Genomic DNA, 20,521 nt, shown 5'->3' with positions numbered 1-20,521 from the left:
ACAGATCAGATTAATACTAGCAATAATACATGAATACACACCAATTTGAGACCAGTGTTCTAAGCTGATATACCCTGGTTGTGCTCTTCTACATGAAGATTTTTATGGCAGGCTTTTCATGATTTGGGATTAATATTGAATAAAGGACTCAGGTCTCAATAGGAGCTAAATATATAGAGCAGGGATAGATAGCCCAGTGCTCTCTGGACATTGTGGACTATAACTTCCATAAGTTTTATCATCGGCCATGCTGACTGGTGCTGATAGGAATTATAATCCAAAACTATTAGGAGTTATAATGTGGAGTTATAATATGGTGAGCACCAGGTTGCTTGCTTCTGATATAGCACATCTAAAATAGGTACCTTTTTGACTCCAGCTACCATATTTTAGTACTATTTACAGTTGCTTATCCTCATGTGAACTTAAGGTCTAGTTTACAAAGGAGCATCTGCGTTAGGCACACTGAATGTCCTAAAGTCTGTGCATCTGCTGCATAACTGTGTGGTGGCAAGCTCTGCAGGTATCCCTGCCAAAGATGCCCTGATCTATTCCTTTTCTTTCCTTCCTCTCTTGCTGTTGCATTTTCAGCAGTGTTGCACTCTTCCAGCCACAGAGCTAGCTGAGAGTGGGGAAATGCAGCCACAGTAAGAAAAGGGGTTGAGGGAACTGATTTTCATTGTTCCTACTTTCTGACTGCTGAAATAGAAAAAGCAGCATTGCCGGGTGGAGAAGTGTCTTTTCCCTTGCTAGGAATGTTGGGCAAGGGCTTGAACATGGTCTCTTGACAGCAAACTCAGATATTTATGGAATGCAGTGCATAATAAACAGCAGGTGCAGTGGGCACATGCACCGCTAATGTGGCATCAGGACAGTGTGAGCTCAACTGTGCTTTGTGGAACCTGACTTCTAGTGCTACTTTGCATATAATGACAGCCTAGATTACAGTGCTGAGTTATGAGCAGGTTTTGAACAGCCTATGCCAGCTCAAGAGCAGACTTCTAGGTAGGGGTTCTAACCACCACATTTTGGAGAACTGCCAAATGTAGTCCCCTTTACCTGTTCTTGTTTGCTTTCCCTCTCTCCCCCATCAGTGTTTTACTCATTTTCCCCCTGTGCCGTTTTCATTTCTTCCCACAGACATTGTAGCCCCACTGGCTGAAGCATTGCTCTTCAACATGTCCCTCCCATCTATCAAGCAGGTTTAAAAAAACATGGACAAGTTAGTAGGAAAGCAAGCACTGAGCAGAAAGGGGGGAGAGTACAGGGGAAAGGAGGAACAGAAAAAGATCACTTCACAGGAGGAATAGGAAATGAAACATAGGTGTGAAGATGTGCCTCCCAGGAGGAAGGGGTGTGTGTGTGTGTGTGTGTGTGTGTGTGTGTGTGTGTAGGCTTCCTGGCTCTGCCACTGGACCCACCATGCTGGCTAGTTGACTAATACTGATCCTTCAAAAGCCGTTATGATTATTTTTGGAATTCACAGTCTGTTTATCACAGATAACCTTGTGTCAACTTCTGCTGGTATGAAAAGAAGGGAAAGTCAGAAACCATTTATTTTGGAAGGGATCTGTCTACTTCAGCCTTTTATAATGGGAATGTGTATATAAATCAAAGTTGAATAAATTAGTTGTGTCACTACAGTTGCACACGTGTGTGTGTGTGTGTGTGTGTGTGTGTGTGTGTTTTGGCTCAGAATAAGTGTGATTACATCTGCAGGCAAAAGTTGTTGGTTGTGACTGAATCAGCCTCAGAGACCATTCTAGTATCTGATCCTCCATAATGTTAGGAAGCTTAAAATACTCAGTTACAGAAAGCTTTTAATTCTCTGCATTTTTGTTACTGTTCATATAGGTCCATCTACTTCCTTTTCGTTTTGTTCTAAGTATAGGAGCAAATCAAAAGCACCAGCAAATGAGCAAAAGAAACCTGCTGAGGTAAGAATTGTTTTCAGATTCCTAAAAACTGGATATGTCTATGATCACTGTTTACCAGCATAATTGTTTGGAAGTTTTCCATTTCCCACTTAATTTTCTTTTTACAGTGGGATCTACATTGGCAAGAGTCAGTATGTAATCTGTTATGATTTATGTATGATTTGTACATTTCATTTGAATATGCTGAGAGTTATGCCAAGGAACAATACTTTGCAACTACAATTATCCTGTTGCACTGCCACCATTTATTTGTTGGAGCTCATTTTTGCTGCTTTTCCTGAATTCAAAATATGCTGTACAATAAACATGTATTTCAGCATCAATTTTCAAAATTTAAACATGTCAGCCATCACACAATATCCTCCAACTTAAAGAGAAAGAACAGCAAACTTTTCAAAACAAGGTCTAGCCAGTCTGAAAGCCAATCTGACACATGCCTTATATAGTTGTTGGTTTCATGGAAAGCTATTTCATATTTGAATTTAGTCAAGAGGAAGTTACTGTCCCAAACTATGAAATGTAAGGGGCAAGTTCAAACTTTGTTGATTTCAATAGGATTATGCTAAAAGGTTGTCTTTTTAGAACAGCCAGTGTTCACACTATTTCCCTTTAAAGAGATGAAAATAGGAAGACTTGAGTTTTTGTACATATTTGATGGCAGCCATTGTGTTTTATGATTAGATGCTGTGTTAAAAGTAGGATTTATATGAGGTAAGGTCAGTTCCAGACAAACAGAGATCTCAGTTTACCAAATGTCATTGAGAAAACTTGCCCCCCTTTTCCCTTTCCTGTTCCATTAAAATAGGAATGGGTACTATGTGGCCTTCTAGATATTACTGGATTGCAACTGCCACCAGGGAGTCAGTCTAGATGATATATGAAATGTTTGCATTTTTAGTGGGTCATCTTTGTACCCTAAAATAAATCCCAGAGGGAAGTCATCATGTTTGTGTAGCATGGGGAGAGGGGGAGTTAGTTCTTTTCTCCCTCATGCCACAGCCCCAGCAAAAATTCCTCTCACTTGTAACTACCACTAACACTGCAACACTGTGCACACTTAAGTTATTTCTTCTGTAGGACTCAGTTTATTTCTGTGTAAAAATAAGATCAGTCCGTAAGATAGGTTAGTTTTCTTTTAAACTTAACAGAGAAAATTAAACAAAACAAATTTGAAAGCATTGCAATGTGAAACAGTTTTTGAAGAACGAGGCAACAAAATATTTTAGAAGGGTAAGGTTTACTTTTCGTGTGGTTTATCAGTTTTCGTTGGTCAAAATCCAAACCTTCTCTCACCAGACGGCACCTTTGCTTGGCCAAGGCAGCCAATTTCATCACATTCCCTGCCTTTCTGAAGGGTCACTTAATCCTCAGTACTGACTTTAGGAAGGACACAGGGGGCTTTGGTGGAGAGGAGAGTGCTGAAACTGCCCCCACCCCATATACCTCTTGGATATTTTGCCAGTGTATTTTGTTGGATGAATTTCTCACTGCAGATTTAGAGTTGCTTTTTAGGAGAATTGCTAAACAAGTTGCAGTTGTGTAATTCATTCAAAATATTGGTTAGAGCTACCCATTCCCCAAGATATGTAAAAATATTTGTTGAATGCCTAATGTGATTAGGTTTAGTTGTGCAAAGATGAAATGCAGATGAAGGTAGGACAGAACAGTGATGGGTAAGTGTCACATTTGCCTTTAAGCTGTATTGAAAAATGCAGGCTTACCCAGGACCTGTTTTCCTCTTTGAAATCTTTGAGTTGTTCCCCAAATAATTAAAGTGAGTAATCCCTTGCTCCTAGCTGCTGAATTGAGATTAACTCCTTACTAGCAATTTTAAGGTTGACAGTATTTAAAGGAAAAACTTGCAAAGATTCTGGAGTGGTTATAAGAAAGTTTCATGTTTAATGGATTAACTCTTTGAATGTCTTTCCTTTCTCATACCTCTCCCCACTGCCCAGTTGAGCAGGTATTTCACTTTCTCGTTGTCCCTTACCTCAGTGGTAGGTTAAAAGATATCAGGATGTTTGGATTTCCAACTCACAGCATTACTCAACTAACATTGGTAGGGGCTTCTGGTAGTGGATGTTCAAACATCTGGAGATCTACCTTCTGCTGCTCCCTTAGAATGATCCCCTGTAGTTACTTGGACTTACCCCAAGTTTAGAAGTTGGCATTGTCTTCTGTAGATATTTCAGTATTACACATTTGGGGACATCCTGTTTTCAAATAACTGTGAGTCGCCCAGTGCATGTTTTACTTTTTAGGAAGGACGAAGGAAAATAAAGCTTTCTGCTTGCTTGATACAGCTATGGCAGCCCATGAACTTGAATACTTTAGAGATTATGTTGAAAATGGCACATTTATGTAAGAACAGTGTGATTCTCTCCCTTAAACTTATGGGTTGCTTTGGTGAGTACAGGTCTGACAACTGTTTCACACAGCCTCTTGGATAATTCAGGAATAGTGAAAACAAACTGTTGTTTGAGGTGAAGGACAATATGCACCCCCTGCCATTTCACATTGAAAGGATATAGTACAGGTCTTAGTACAATAAGGTTTTATAGTTAAAGAAGGAAAAAAGGTCTTTTCCCAAGTTGCTTTTTATCCTGTTTGCAGGTGTTTCGAAAGGACCTCATTAGTGCCATGAAGCTGCCAGATTCTCATCATATTAATGCGGATGAATATTACCTCTTCGCGGATACATGGAAACAAGAATGGGAAAAGGGCGTTCAAGTCCCAGCCAGTCCAGATACCATTCCACTGCCCTCTCTCAGGTAATTTTTATGGAATAGTTCTCTGGACTGGATCTTTTTGCTTCTGTCCCAAACCAAAATGCATATGCTGCCCATTTACCCTGTGCTGCTGTCTGTAGCCTCTAACTTAGACTTAGTCATCCTGCGTAGCAGCATGTAACATTTGTAGCTTCAGTTTATGGCATACAGAAGAAGACCCGAATAAGAAGTATAAAGCAAGAAACTGAATATTAATGCTGTGAGATTCCTATGGTACATGGTCAGAGCCATTTGTGGCCCATGATTGGTTTTGTTATTTGAAATGGTTTTTAGATTAGATGAGCATGTGATTTTTTTTAAAAGTACTAATCTTAGGTGTATGATAAGCAAATATATCTCATCCATGTATTTCTATTATTGAGTTTTAATTTCATTTTAAAAGGTATTGATTGTGCGGCTAGCAGTTCTTCGTCGTGGCCTCTGTGCATCACACATATGGGTGCTGCGCCTGCGCAGTGCCTATGGCTGGGAGACTGATAGCTAACGGTTTCGGTGGGAAACTCCGCTCCCCTCCCCACCCAGTAGTATATATGGAGTGGAGTGTCCGCCATTTTCCAGTCTTTGCGACCGCTGTTCATTGTGCCTTGTGTTGCTTTCATCTCGCTAAGATCGTTTCTTGTTCTTTTCCACTTTTGCGATTTCTCTTTCTCCTTTTTCCAAGTTCATATTTCCGCATCCTTATTGCTCTTGATAGTGTTCCTTTTAGTCTCTTCGTTCCTCTTCTTCTTGTTTTCTAAAAAAACAAAACAAAAACAAACCCAAAAATATTATCTACTCCCTCTGCACTATCTTCTTTTTTCTTTTTCTGCGATGGCGCAACGAGCAGCTTTCCGCAAGTGTGTAGAGTGCGGCTCTAAGATGCCCGTGGCGGACCCGCACGACCTGTGCCTCCTCTGTTTGGGGGAAGGTCACAGAACGGACAAATGCAGCCATTGCCTGGCCTTTTCGAAGCAGGCCAGGAAGAACAGGGAGAATCGCCTGCGTAAAATTTTGTGGGACCAGGCTCTCCTACAATCGGACTGGCTGGTTGCTAAGTCCGCTTCTACTTCAGCTGACCCTGCCCGCTGTCCAACTCCGACTGCTCTGCCGCAATGTCCGGCTTTTTCCTCAGCTGCTCCGCCCTCACGCCCTTCGGACAAAGGTGTTTCCATTATGGGCGATCAGCCTGTTTCCCCGTCTAAAAAGGAGCGGGAAAAGAGGAAACACAGCGGCTCTGAATAGCCGTCTGTTCACAAGAAGGCCAAGAAAGATAAGGCTGAAAAGCCTGCTCGGACACCTAAAAAACCTGAGCATACCAAACACCGACACTTGGGTTCAGCGGCGTCTTCGGTCCTGACTGCTGTCATGGTACTGACACCCTCAGGTCCGAGGATCCACCCCGGGGTTCGATTTCCGACGGCGAGATCCAAGATTCCCCGCCTAGGGCTAGGTCTCCCACGCCTATGCCCCCAGTGTGCTTGGATGCCGAGACCGGGATGTCTCCTCCGAGGAGCCATAGAAGCCAATCTTCCGATGGCCAATCCTACGACTGGTACCACTCCCGATATTCTTCTGTTCCAAGATGGGGAGACTACCAATCCGTCAGCTACTATCCGGCTTCTCGAGACCAGCCTTCTCCACCAGCTCCTCGGGATCGTTTCACTTCCCAGGCTCCTCGGGATGCTCCACCGGCACCAACTAGGAGGACGGTAGATCAGTGTCGCCAGGAGATTCTTCTTCCAGCCTTCCAGCTCCCTATTGGATGGACTTGGATGAGTCCGAGGTTGATTCGACTTCACCTGATGCTGCTGTCACATCTCAGGGCCCCGGATCACCAGAGGAGCCGCACATCTCCTTTGCAGAGTTGATGTCCAGGCTGGTTCGGTCACTGGACATCGAGGCTCAGAACAGCCCAGTCTCAGCACCGATCGGTTCTACGATGTGGTCCGGGGTGAACAATCAACTTCCATCGCCTTGCCGCTTATTACAACTCTGCATCAGGTGATGACCCAGCCATGGGACCTCCCAGCTCACCCTCAACTGACATCAAGGCAATACAAAGCCATGTACCGGGTTCGGGAGGAAGACATCCCGTTCCTCCTACGTCACCCTAGACCGAATTTGGTCATGGTTGAGTCTTCTCAGGGCCAAGAGGCAAGGGGTCACACCGCGCCCCTTGACAAGGAAGGGAAGAAGATTGACTCCCTCGCACGCTGAGTCCATGCGGCCTCTGGACTCGGCCTGCGAATCTCCAGTTATGAGGCGACATTGGCGTGCTACCAATATTTTATAATGCAGCGCCTGGACAACATCATTGTCACTCTCCCAGACAACCAAGGCAACCTTGCAAGGGTTTTCGTAAATGAGGCCATGCAGGTCGCAATACAACAGCTCTCCACGGCCAGACACCATGTGGATACCGATTCGAGGGCCTTAGTCAGTGCCGTATCCCTCCGGCCACACGCTTGGTTACATAATTGCAACTTTCTGGAGGAGATAAAGAGAAGGATTGAGGAGATGCCCTTTGACGGGTCCGGCCTCTTCAATGCAAAGACTGACCACAAGTTGAAGAAGATACACGAGTCTAGGATGATGGCTCGATGCATGGAGATGCAGCCTCAGCCTAGACGCAAGTGGTCTTGGACCTGTCCACAATACCGACAGCAATATCAGCCCCGACAACAGCCACAGCACCGCCAACAATGCCACAGACAACAGCCGCCTCAGCTATTCTGATAAGGCCGCCGCCATTTTGATGGTGACAAGCGCCAATGCTGATGGGCTGGGCGAACCTTTCCTCTGCTCCCACTCCCACCTTTCCCTCTCTCATTTGGGGACTGGCTGAAAGGCCGACTCCCCATTTGGGAGTCCATCAGATCTGATCAGTGGGTGTTATCCATCATTCAGCATGGATATCGAATAGAATTCAACATCGTTCCACCATCGAGTCTGATCCGGTTTACTCTATGCTCGCCGGTATTGTTGGACGAAGTTCACCAGCTCCTTTGTAAAGGAGTGGTTCGTCGTTTGTCTCGATCTGAAGGACTCCACGGATTCTATTCTAGATACTTTACGGTCCCAAAAAGGGATGGAGGTCTCTGACCAGTATTGGATCTAAGAGCTATTAATAGATTTATAACACCAAAGAAATTTCGGATGACCACCCTTCATAACAGTCTACCGTTGCTGAGGAGAGAGGACTGGTTTGCCTCATTGGACTTGAGGGACGCCTATTTCCACATTTCAATCCATCCATGTCATAGGCATTTCCTCTGTTTTGCCGTTGCTTCTGAAATCTTTGAATTCACGGTGCTCCCGTTTGGACTGGCTACGGCCCCGAGGGTCTTTACAAAATGCGTGGCTCCGGTCTGCGCATATTTCCAACTACGTGGTGTTCAAATATACCCCTATCTCGATGATTGGTTATTAGTCTCTCAGACCAGAGAAGGACTTTTTTCCTCTATACATGTGACTTGCACCCTACTGCAGGATCTTGGACTTTGCATTGACCTTGAGAAATCCTCTCTTGTTCCTGCACAGATTACCAATTTCATCGGAGCCGGTCTGGATTCCATGGTGGCAAAAGCATTCCTTCCGCGAGACAGACAGCATACTCTTGTTTGTCACATCCATCCAATGCGACGGGACGGTTCCTCCCCTGATCTGTCCAAAGACTCTTGGGACACATGGCCACATCGGTCGCTGTCATTCCAAATACCAGACTTCGACTTCGCCCTCTCCAGCTCTACTTCAACAAGATGTTTCAACCACAAAAGGACTTGCCTACGAAGTTAATTCGGCTCCCATCTTCTGTTCTACAATCTCTGATATGGTGGACAGTTCCAGCCAACTTAAATATTGGGGTTCCGACCCTGGTGCCCTACAGTGACTCTCAGTACCGATGCATCCCTGCTCGGATGGGGAGCAGTGTGTTCAGATCTACGCATTCAAGGTGTTTGGAATTGACAGGGGTCCAAGAATCATATCAATTTCCTGGAACTTCTGGCAGTATTCAAGGCCCTACAATCATTCGAGGACGTTCTTCGGCACCGAGTTGTTCAGATAACCTCGGACAACATTGCTACAGTCTTTTATCTGAACAAACAAGACGGGACAAAGTTGCCCACCTTGGCTTGGCTATCGATACAGATATGGAACTGGTGCATCCTGAGAGACATTGCTCTTGTAGCAGTACATCTAGCCGGTACGGACACTGTCGAGGCCGATCTAAGCGGACAAATGCTGAGTTATCTAATAACTCAGCGAGAGGGCACAGTTCATCACCCGAATTTAACATCGCTGAAATTAACAGCCTGGTGGATTCGATAACTGTCGGTACTGACTCGGTACCAACAGCGTCTACCTCTTCCATGGATCGTGTCCCCGGATCCGACACTCAAATCGAGGCTTCGAATCCGTTGCTTTTCCCTGCTTCATCGGATTCGACGGTTTTCCACCCGGAGCTTCAGAGCATTCTTGAATCTGCATTAAGACCGTCAACCTGAAAATCATATGCGGCAAAGTGACGGCGATTCTCTACTTTTGCCGAGTCTCGTTCGTTTCTTCCATATTCAGCATCCATAGTGAATATTCTTCAGTTCCTCTTAGAACTCCACCATTTAGGACTTAAACCATCTTCCATAAAGGTGTACATGGCGGCAATTTCTTACTACCGTGGTACAATTCAGGGATCCTCCATTTTTTCTCAACCACTGATAAAGAGATTCCTTAAAGGGCTGCATAACCTCCATCTGACGATCAGACCAGTTATGCCTACTTGGAGTCCTTCAGTGGTATTACAAGCACTAACCAGAGCTCCATTTGAACCTTTGGCGACTATTGATTTGCGCTTTGTTTCTTGGAAGACGGCATTTCTTGTAGTGGTTACATCAGCTCGAAGAGCTAGTGAGCTCTGTGCCCTCAGGGTAGACCTTCCCTATTTGAATTTCCATAGGGAGAAAGTTGTTCTGCGAATGGATCTGTCTTTTCTACCGAAAGTGGCTACTACTTTCCAGTTGAGTCAAGAGATCGTCTTACCTGCTTTTTTTCCATCTCCATTGAATCTGATTGAGAGATCCTTCCATGCTCTCCACGTCCGGCGCTGCATAGCCTTTTATAGATCAAGGACTGAATCTATCCATTGCTCCAGTCGGCTCTTTGTTAAATACTCTGAGCAGGACCAAGGTTCTCCTGTTACCCCTCAAAGACTCTCCAAATGGATAGTTCACACTATAACTTTGTCCTACCAGTTGGCTAAGATAGACTTACCTACAATCCCAAGGGGTCATTCTACGCGAGCAGTAGCTGCTTCTTCAGCCTTCACAGTGGGGGTCCTGATAGACGATGTCTGCAGGGCGGCCACCAGGGCCACTCCATGCACATTTGCTAAACATTATTGTTTGGATGTCCGTGCGAGACAGGACTGTTCCTTTGGCAGAGCTGTTCTTTCAGCTGTTCTTCATTGATGACACCTCCCCTCCTCCAGTCAGGGTAAGCTTGCTAATCTACCCATATGTGTGATGCACAAAGGCCACAACGAAGAAAAGCAGGTTGCTTACCTGTAACTGATGTTCTTCGAGTGGCCATCTGTGCAGTCACACAACCCACCCGCCGGCCTCGCTTGGTGTCGATGGGTGGAACTTGTTATTGGTACCATACTGGTCTTTATTCTCGGTACCTTCACCGTATTTCTTAACTTGTCATCGGTACCTACAATGTTTTTCCTTAGTTTAAATTTTTTCTCTAGAGAGCGAATGTCCGGTCTATCAAAGACTGGAAAATGGCGGACACTCCGCTCCATATATACTACTGGAGGGGGAGGGGAGCGGAGTTTCCCGCCAAAACCGTTAGCTATCAATCTCTTGGCCATAGGCACTGCGCAGGCACAGCACCCATATGTGTGACGGCACAGATGACCACTCAAAGAACATCAGTTACAGGTAAGCAACCTGCTTTTTTACAGTGCCTCATACCCAAATCTGAATTAGGTAGCTGAAGGAAAAAGGGTTGCCAAATTATATGTGCCTATGCAATAAATTGATACCATGCACCTGTGAATAAATCGCAGTTTTCTGTTCCTTTTATATATATCAGTTTGTGTGTAGGCCTTTCCTTATTTGGTTCATTCATGTTTTGCATCAATAGTCCAGTAGAACATTTCCAGTTTAATGCAAGTCAGGCATCTGCAAGCATGATGGCAGTCAAGCCTTTATGTTAAAGGTGTTTGTTTTCATCTTAGGAGTGAACTCTGCAATTTCAAATCCATCTTTCAGTTATTTCACATCGTGTAGAAACAACTTGATTCCAAATGTTCACAGCTATTGGAAATAATTGCCAAAATGTATATATTAGGGCACCAGGCTGACCACGTCCTCTATAGCACAATGTTGAAAGAGATTTGTTAATGTGTATTTTAGTTGGGATATAGTGTAACTGGTGAATTATCTTCATTATAATGTCCCTTATTTGTGCCAAGAGATGGGTGGGATAGACCAGAGTTAGAACCACTGGTTTTCATCTTCTCGAGGGGGGGAGCATAATGCATTGTGTGGTGGTGTTTCTTGTGCATTGGCCATTCGAGCACAGCAGAGTGCTACAAAAAAAGTTTTAACAGTCCCAACCAAAATAGTACATTTTTTGTGAAATCAAGAAAAAGTCTGTTTTACTTCATTGCATGCAAAACAGGAAGGTACTGAACTTAAAACTTCTAACTATAGCTGGATTTATCACCAGACACAACTTATATCTCAATGTTAGTTTGTATAATTCCTCACTCATCCCTGAGTTTTTATTTGTAAGGTGAATATGTTTAAAGTGCTTTATAATAAGACAGTTTTCAATTAATGTCAGAATATTTAAACCTACTTTCTTTCTATCTAGATGTGTTGATTGAATTCTCTGTTCACAAATGATATTCTTTAATTCAGTATAGCAAAAAGTTAATTATACTTTAATTCACTGATTCACACCCATCGTCACTGAATTATTGTAATTTGCTAGTGGATTTCTAGAGGACTCCTGAAAGAGATACATCACCAAGACCAATCATAAAACCTTGTCTCAAATCTGAGCTTGTTTTTATTTATATAAAAACTGTTGACTTGTAGTGACCTATAGAAGCCATACGTATTTTTGTCCTAAATATGTGAGTGTTTTGCCACTGTTGAATGAAATTACCATAAATGGAGAAAAAAATATTTATCCATGTAGTGGTTTTCACAGTAGGAAAGAGGCTGTTGCAGGTCAGATCAGTAATTGATTGATCATGTTCTCTTGCAGTACTCTGAACAATTTGAGATTGTGCCTCCTCCTCTTTTTGACCTAAAGGTACCGTATTTTTCTGTGTATAAGATGATACTTTTTCTTAAAAATATTAACTTCAAAATGGAGGGGCATCTTATACACGAGGGGCAGAGAGGAGAACTGGGGTAGGTGGGGGGACAGCGGACATGGCAGCAGCTTGCTCGCTTGCTCGAAGATAGGTAAGAAAAGTGGGGTGCGTCCTATACATGGGGGTATCTTATAGACGGAAAAATACGGTACTTGAAACCTGATACATTGGTGTCACGCTTGATCTTCCATTTTTCAATAATCTAGATGATTAGAAGGAATTAGGTACATGGAATATTGGTTATTGCAACTTGTAGAAGTATTGTTTGATCACAGAACTTGTAGCTAATTTTAATGCTCTGTCATTTAGAGTTGTAGCAGAAAAAGTAAAGCAGGTGCTATATACAAGGCCTAGAAAGTACATTCGTTGTTCAAGTCAAGAACCCACTGAACCTGGTTACATCAACATCTTAGAATTGGCGGAATCTATGTGCCGTTATGACTTGGATGACATGGACATCTTCTGGCTTCAAGAAGTAAATGAGGAACTTGCTGAAATGGGTGAGAATGCTGAAAATTAGTTTAAAACACATTACACAGAATTTTCAGTTAATTGTGGTTTTTGAAACTTTAGGGGTTTTTTGCAAGTTGGTGTTCAAGTTCTTCTGAAGTATCTTTTCAGATAGATCTTGACTGTACCTAATTATTTTTGAAGCCTTATGAGATTTTAATGTGTTTTATAAGATTGATGTGAATGCATGAAACAGATTTCCATGCTTATTCATTTGAAATGAATTTTGCTTCCCGGCAAAATGCACATTTTTATGCTAGGATTTTGGGAAAAATAAAAGACTTCTTCCTGTGTTGTTCCCAAACAGATTGCACTCCCTTAAAGATTGCCCCATTCTCTTGGCTTTTTAGAAACTGTGTGACACTACATCTCTTTAACTTGGGCCTTTCACATTATCTAGCTTCGATGTTAAAAGGTTTTACAGTTTTTAATGTTCTTATTTTTATCATGTTAAAGTTCATTCACTTGAAAACACTAAGATCCATCTTGATTGCTTTTTAGCAAATATGGGTTTCTCGAAATGTTAATAAGAATAGCAATGTAGGTCCTGTTTGTATGTAATGACAGCAAGGCAGAAGCCACCTTTGCTTTGCATAATCAGTCTCTTATTTTCATGTCATGATTGTGTGATCTGCAACCCAGGGTGCTATGGATTATTTGTGGTAAACATCTTAAAGTTAACCTAAGAATTAATCAGTGGTTAACTGTAGGTTATTTAAGCTAAGAAATACCCATAGTCTGGGTTCACAGGACATCTCGGGTAATTATGGTGAGCTGATATATAGTCTGAACTGCTGGGTGGTTATCTTTTAGCATCAGGCTGCTCTCACAACCCATAGCTAGTTGCATTTGTTACCTAAAACACCTCAGGCAAGGAAAAAACTGCATGTGAAAAGCCCTTGTTCTACCTGAATGTTTCCCTCAGGAGATTTTAGTCAACATAAAAATAGCAAGTACAGTAATTTAAGATTTACATTTTGCTGATGCTGTGCATAACAATAATGATCTGGAAAACATCAGATGCTTAACCTATTGCCCTTTTCTCTGTATGATAATAATTTGGCCATAAACTTGGGAAAAGCATTAAAAAGCTTTCCTTCAAGGGTTTTAATCCTGTTTGTTGGAGTTTTTAGATCAGAATCTTAGCTTTCAAAAGAGACTGTGATAATTTGCATTTAACATGAGATCCCAGTTATTTTACCTAGCAAATGCATTCTAGATAATAAACCCTTAAAAGCAGAGATGAAACTTCTGAAAGCCTAATGGAAATGCATAGGAGTGTAGACACAGAACACAGTTCCAATAGTATATTTCTTTTCAAAATTACTGTTAAGTATTTTTTTCCCTTCTGTGTTTTTTTTCTTTGTGTAGCATTAAGCAAATAATTTTGCTTTCATACACTTTCAGGATGTGGGCAGCTTGATGAGAACACAATGGAAAGAATGGTAGAAGTCCTTGAACGTCACTGCCATGAGAATATGAACCATGCCATTGAGACAGAAGAAGGGCTGGGAATAGAATATGATGAAGATGTCATTTGTGATGTTTGTCGGTCACCTGACAGTGAAGATGGGAATGATATGGTGTTTTGTGATAAATGTAATATCTGTGTCCATCAGGTTAGTGCAAAGCTGCTTCATTTTGGTAATGGAGTTGATTTTGAATGCGTTTCCAAATAGGTGTGTTGGGAGGCTATTGGAAACAATTTATTGGAAAGCTTGCTTTCCACTAGCCTCTGAAAGTGAGATCTAGAATTTTTATTCTCTCTAAAAGTCTGTGCAAAGGCTAAAAATGTAAATATTCTGGAGAAACTACAGTATTTTCATTCTTTGTGTGCTAGCTTGTCAATCAAGGTATTAAGACTTACCTAACTTAAAGGCAAGGATTTAAAAAAAAATCCACAGATTTTAAAAATACAGTGCACAACTCTGCCAGGAAACTTGAGATCAGCCAAAATAAATTTCTTGTTTGTGTTATAGTACAGTTGCGCTCTTTTTCCAGAAAATATGACTCTTCATTAGACATTGCAATTACACATGCTGAAGAAATTTTATTATAAAAATACAGCTTCTGAGGTCATGCTTCTTAAAAATTAATTTGTAAATTGGCATTTTAGAATAGAATAAGGATTATGTCCATCTCTTAAACACATGAAGGTAATATATACACATGCCATTCTTAACATGTAGGTTAAAAATTCCCATGATAACATTTGTCCTGAGCAATGTGTTCTGAGATCATATAAATATTGATCAAGGGGTGTTAGAACGTTTTTGAAGTATCTGGGAGTTGGCATCTTCATATAAAGTTTCATCGTCTACTCTTGAAGAGAAGTGATAAATGGAGCCAGTTAATAAAACAGAGTCTTCAGAAGATGCTTTTCTTTGAGTTTCCTATGAGAGAAAAAAAATGGAGCAGAGGAAAATGTGTTCTTGAAAGTCATAAAATGATTTGGGTTCATGACAGTGTAACACTTACAGTGAAAGTGAGAGCAATACTTTGTATTATTATGTTAGTTGCGAAGTCATGTCCCCATGGACAACATTCCTCCAGGCTTTCCTGTCCTCCACCATCCCCCAGAGTCCACCTAATCCTTTGTATGCAGAAGAATAATTTAAAATGCTAAATTTCTTGCCTAGGCAAGAGTGCACTCTGCTGGATTCATCTGGAATGTTTCAGAAATAAGTTGACTTTTTCCTGGAGCCTTCATTATTAAGATCCATACGGACACCTTTCTAGGTCATGCTATACTATAACTAAATACTCTGTATCTGGATCAAATGCTTATATAAAAAAGAAACTGACTCTGTACAATGGTACCTCGGCTCATGAACTTAATCCTTTCCACGACTCTGGTCGCGACCTGAATTGGTTGCAAGCCAAATCAAATTCCCTCGTAAAGTTCAATGTAAATAAGATTAATCTGTTCTGTAAATATTTTTTTAACCACAAAAAATGGAAACAAAGTATCAACAAAGTACAGTAGAGTAGAGAACACTAACCTAGGTGGTGGGGGGGAGTTATTGTTTGGAGGGAGAGTCCAAACGATAATTGTGCGATAGCGATTGTGCTCAGGAGGGGGGGAAATGGCTGTGATCACGATTGTGCTTGTGCAGTGAAGATGGGCACAATCGTGGTTGTCACCTGATGTGGAATTCATGACCTGAGGCAATTTTTTTCTGAAATTTCTGTTTGCAACCCTATTTGTTTTTATATGGCAATATTATAGAGAGAGGTAGGGACAGAGCTTGTGACCCCATGGGACACTTTCGTCTGATCTGGGACATTTGGATTGGTGGTTTTTGCAGAAAATCCCTGCATTGCACTATTAAGAAACAGTGTTGAACTTCTTTGCTTTGCTAAGCAAAACAGGATATTATGTTCCTTCTGTTTCAGACAGCTAAGAAATCTCTTCCAAATTTAATTTAGGATGTAAAGGTTAAAATTAAGGATTGGCAATCCCTTTACTGGTGGATTCATACAAAAAACTAATTTGCTTTCATCCTGCAGGCATGCTATGGTATCCTAAAGGTTCCTGAAGGGAGCTGGTTGTGCCGTACTTGTGTTCTAGGTATACATCCTCAGTGCCTCTTGTGTCCAAAGAGAGGTGGAGCTATGAAAGCAACGAGAACTGGTACCAAGTGGGCACATGTGAGTTGTGCTCTCTGGATTCCAGAGGTATGGATAACTTTGTAGTAATCATCACTGTTTATTATCAAGGTCCTGTACCTACTGCAGTCTGTATTAGGTTGGCCAGAAAGATTAATCTGCTTGAAAGGAAAAGAAGCTATTTTGCGATACAGAACCCTGAAAATTTGTGGGAGAGTCAGATTGTTCCACTAACAATTTTTTTCTTCCCGAACTTCCTTGTATTAGAACCTGAAGAAAGAGTTACTCCAGTGAGTACAAGAGTTGGTCATCCATGATTAAAGGAGTCTGTGGAACATTTGTTGCCACTTGGTATTCTTTTACAGTATATTGGATACCTACTTTCTTTATAGCTAGGAATAGCACATCTTGTTGAAAACTACAAAAAACAAAACGTTAGCTGCCCTGATAAACTTTAGTTATTGGGTATTGTATAAATGCCAAAAATAAATAGCCTCATTTTGGGGTTTTAGCCCATCTTTTTTTACCCTGTATTTAAGTGAACATTTTTGTGGTTCAAACCTATTCCAATCCCTAACTGTTATAGCTCAGTTTTCAGTTCTGTTTGCTTATTTTAGAAGATTCTGAAGCAGAATAATATGGTAACTCTCTCTGGAAATGTCAGTTGTAGTAATTCATACCATGTTTTGCTTGTAGGTAAGCATTGCTTGCCCAGAAAGGATGGAACCAATTACAAAAGTGTCCCACATTCCACCAAGTAGATGGGCTTTAGTTTGCAGCTTATGCAAATTGAAAACTGGTGCTTGTATTCAGGTATGTGCTAATTCTGTGTTGTGATCTTTGAGGTTGCAGAGTAGAAATTGCACGGTAGCAAACACCACGTTCAGAGTGGTGAGAAGCAACTCTCTCATAGTGTGCTGGATGGAAGACAAATGTAGCAGCTGCTTTGCTCCCAGCAGTATCTTGCAGGTAAATAGCCTTCAGCTGTAGAAACACTTAGTTTTGAGAGGAGGAAAGTGGGCTTCAAATAGAGTGTCCCAAGTATTTATCAGTAGTCAGGTTTTTGAGCCAGTCATAGATTTGCTGAGTTTGAATGTTTAAAAAATGGACTGGCTGAAACACCCTACTTCCTGATTGAACACAGTTCAAATTTGACCTATTCAGTCTTTCAGCATTTGCTTAGCACAGAGAGCCTGCTTTTAGCCTTTGGTAAAGGTACAGTTTGAGATGTTCAGTAAGGATGCAGCCAATGGCTGTACTAAACACTGTGTACCAGCTATTCTTAGGGCTCACTAACTCTGAAAAGGAGTGTAATGTATGAAAACTTCGTGTATTTTTAGCATTTGTTAACTGCCCAGAGCCTTGCCTATTGGGTGGTAGAAAAATGAAATAAAGAAACAAACTGTTCTGTATGGCTTGAATGATATCTTCCAGCACAATGCTATGACTGCAGGCAGCATCTGCATGGCCATGGGATTCGTTGGAATCCTAGCTCTGCTCTGCTCTGATGTTGCAGCTGGGATTCCAAGCTTGCAGCTCCTTTTACCTGCTTGCATCTTTCATGGAAAGAACTGTGCTGGTGGTGTACAGACTGATGTAGCAAATGCAACCTTGGAGGTGTTGAGCGTGTTCTGGTGAGGTGAGGAAAAGACTGGTGCCGCCACAATAGGAAGCACACTGGCAGTGTCGTGGCCTCCTTGGTCCCAGTCTGTGGAGTTACACTTAGCCAAATTTGGCTCTCTCCTTTTGCAGGGTGAGAGTAGTACAGAGGTAATCTTCGCCTTTGCACTACTTCTGCCCTTCAATAGGATGCCTGTAATGCTCCAACTCTGTAGACATCAAGACTAGATAGCACCTTTCTAACATTGTAAAAACTCTTATGGGTTTTTTTTAAAAAATCCAAGGCCTTTTACACAAGGAATAATGTAGGTTGGCTGTGGAAAATATATAGGTAAATGGGTACAGATGCTTGAAAAATGAAGATGACATCAGAGGAATCAGCTAAGTAGCCATGAAAGAGTCATATTTGTTTTTGTAAATGCTACCTAAACATTTATAACCTTGGTAGTTAAGGAAGTTCTGCTCCATATCCCAGTTCTGCCATGAAGCTGTGAATATTTTATTCTTGTGCTGCTAGTGATTTTTAGTTAAATGGTTCTTAGTAGAAATGCAACTGAATTAAATTACTGATATAATGAACTACACCTTTGTCACTTACTAAACACTTTTAACCACAATATTAAAACCCTGTTGAATACATAATGTATTTTTGTTTAATCATCTGTGTTCCTAATCTAGAAGTTAGTTCACAATTTTGGCTCTCCAAAGTGCACCTGCACCGCTTATAAAATGAAGATAAAGTGTTGTAACCTAAAGTCAGTCTGCTGCATTTCTATAAGCTGTGTCTCCTGTGTGTCTTTAATGGAGCATAATTGACTTGACCTGGTCTGGAAGTTACCATTCAGTCTTTAAGCTCCTGAAATGGTGTTCCAGAATATCGCCTATAAAATCACGTATGGGTGCATTTGTAATATTAAAAGCTTGATTGATGCGTCTGAGTTTTCGTTGGTTAGTTTTCTTCTGCTGGTACATGTGCTGATATTGACTGCGAGCGGTTTCCTTCACTCAACAGTGCTCTGTGAAGAGCTGCATTACTGCCTTTCACGTCACATGTGCCTTCGAGCATAGCCTAGAGATGAAAACCATCCTGGATGATGGCGACGAAGTCAAGTTCAAGTCGTACTGTCTGAAGCATAGCAAAACGAAGCAGAACTTGATGTCTGATGCAGATGACTATCCCAAGTGCACAGTAGACCAGAAGCAGACTGAGAGCGAGAAAACCAGTTTGCGTGCCCAGAAGCTTCGGGAACTGGAAGAGGAGTTCTACTCACTAGTGAGAATAGATGATGTTGCAGCAGAACTGGGCCTCCCTAAGCTCACTGTGGACTTGATTTATAATTACTGGAAATTAAAACGGAAAAGTAACTTTAATAAACCTTTATTTCCTCCCAAGGAGGATGAAGAAAATGGCTTGGTTCAGCCAAAAGAAGATAGCATTCATACTCGAATGAGGATGTTCATGCACTTGAGGCAGGATCTAGAGAGGGTAAGGTGGACAAGGGGGAGGGAAACTAATAAATGGTGTAAAGCTCTTTCTTCCAGATGTGTGTGTGCATGCATGCGCGTACACACAGAGCTCAGAAATGAACTTAGTTTCTTGAAATCCTGACAGCGCTCAGCATCTTGGTAGTGCTCCTTTTTTGAATCTTGAATATGGAAGGAGAGATTGTTAGATGAAGCACAGGTTTTTGTGTGATGTCAAACTAAACCTTGTAGGTTTGGACAACAATTCTTGGGGTTTTTTCGGCATGTGAATCTGATTCTTAGTTCAGTGTTCTTTATGTTTTAAATTATGTGTAAAGGTTCTAAATCTGTAATTTGTAATCAAATATTACCATAAGTAGTAATTCTTAAAAACGTGTTACAAGCTTTTAAGTGTGAAGTTTTTTCTCCTTTAGGTGAGGAATCTTTGCTACATGGTAAGCAGAAGAGAGAAGTTAAAACTTTCTCACAGCAAAGCTCATGAGCAGGTCTTCAATTTGCAAGTCCAGCTTATTAATCAGGAAATTGCTGCAGGTAATCAGCATATAATTTTCCCTATTTGCCCTCCTGCCCCCTGAGATCGTCAACAGAAGCCCTCCTCCAAGAACCCTCTGTGAAAGATGTTAGGAGACAGAGTACCCGGAGGAGGGCCTTCTCTGTGGTGGCGCCCCAACTATGGAATGCAATTTCCTGTACAAAGAATAGTCTGCTGTCACTGGTGGACTAGAGGGCATTTGAAGCCACAGGTTTGTGGAGTGCAGAGGTGGCAGTTATTTTGATGGCCAGAACAGGGAAGATGGGGGAGTGATTTCAGGCTGGACCAACACATTGGCAGTTTTCTATTCTATGCTAGAATATATAAATAATGCAAATTAAATTTGTATTTTTATACTGATATGTTCATAAATTGTGTAGTTCTTGGAACTGAGAAACATAGAGCCTTAGTGTGTGTACATGCCAGGAGTAATAGGTTGTAAAAAATATCTTTTGAATTTGATTTGATTGGAACATGAACAAAGAAACTTATGTGACTTGCCCAGTGTGCTGGTTTGGACGTATGGAAAGTAAAGAAATTAAATAAATGTGAATTTAAAATTGAAAATCCAAGCAGGTTACTATATTAAAGATGTCCATAATGGATATGTTGCATATATTTGCAAAACAAAATCTGCCTATTAAATATCTCTCTTCCTCCCCATTCCAAA

At 41.5% G+C, this 20,521-nt stretch overlaps 1 protein-coding gene across 3 annotated transcripts in view; it reads left to right on the top strand.

Annotated features, from left to right (window-relative positions):
• JADE3 (jade family PHD finger 3) overlaps positions 1-20,521 on the top strand; it is a 40,738-nt gene that overhangs the window by 16,570 nt on the left and 3,647 nt on the right. For 2 of the 3 annotated variants that reach the window (XM_044433058.1, XM_044433069.1), the window contains exons 3-10: positions 1,855-1,937; positions 4,551-4,708; positions 12,405-12,595; positions 14,013-14,224; positions 16,116-16,283; positions 16,911-17,027; positions 18,847-19,320; positions 19,733-19,850. In XM_044433058.1, the coding sequence (XP_044288993.1) occupies positions 1,855-1,937; positions 4,551-4,708; positions 12,405-12,595; positions 14,013-14,224; positions 16,116-16,283; positions 16,911-17,027; positions 18,847-19,320; positions 19,733-19,850 (1,521 nt within the window). The remainder of the gene's footprint in view (positions 1-1,854; positions 1,938-4,550; positions 4,709-12,404; positions 12,596-14,012; positions 14,225-16,115; positions 16,284-16,910; positions 17,028-18,846; positions 19,321-19,732; positions 19,851-20,521) is intronic. The other variant, XM_044433074.1, reaches the window with a different exon arrangement.

Source organism: Varanus komodoensis, unplaced genomic scaffold (assembly GCF_004798865.1).
Source record: "Varanus komodoensis strain SLA01 unplaced genomic scaffold, ASM479886v1 scaffold1, whole genome shotgun sequence".
NCBI classification, from domain to species: Eukaryota; Metazoa; Chordata; class Lepidosauria; order Squamata; family Varanidae; genus Varanus; species Varanus komodoensis.
The sequence above is the reverse complement of the archived record's forward strand: the minus strand, read 5'-3'. Positions and strand labels throughout refer to the sequence as shown.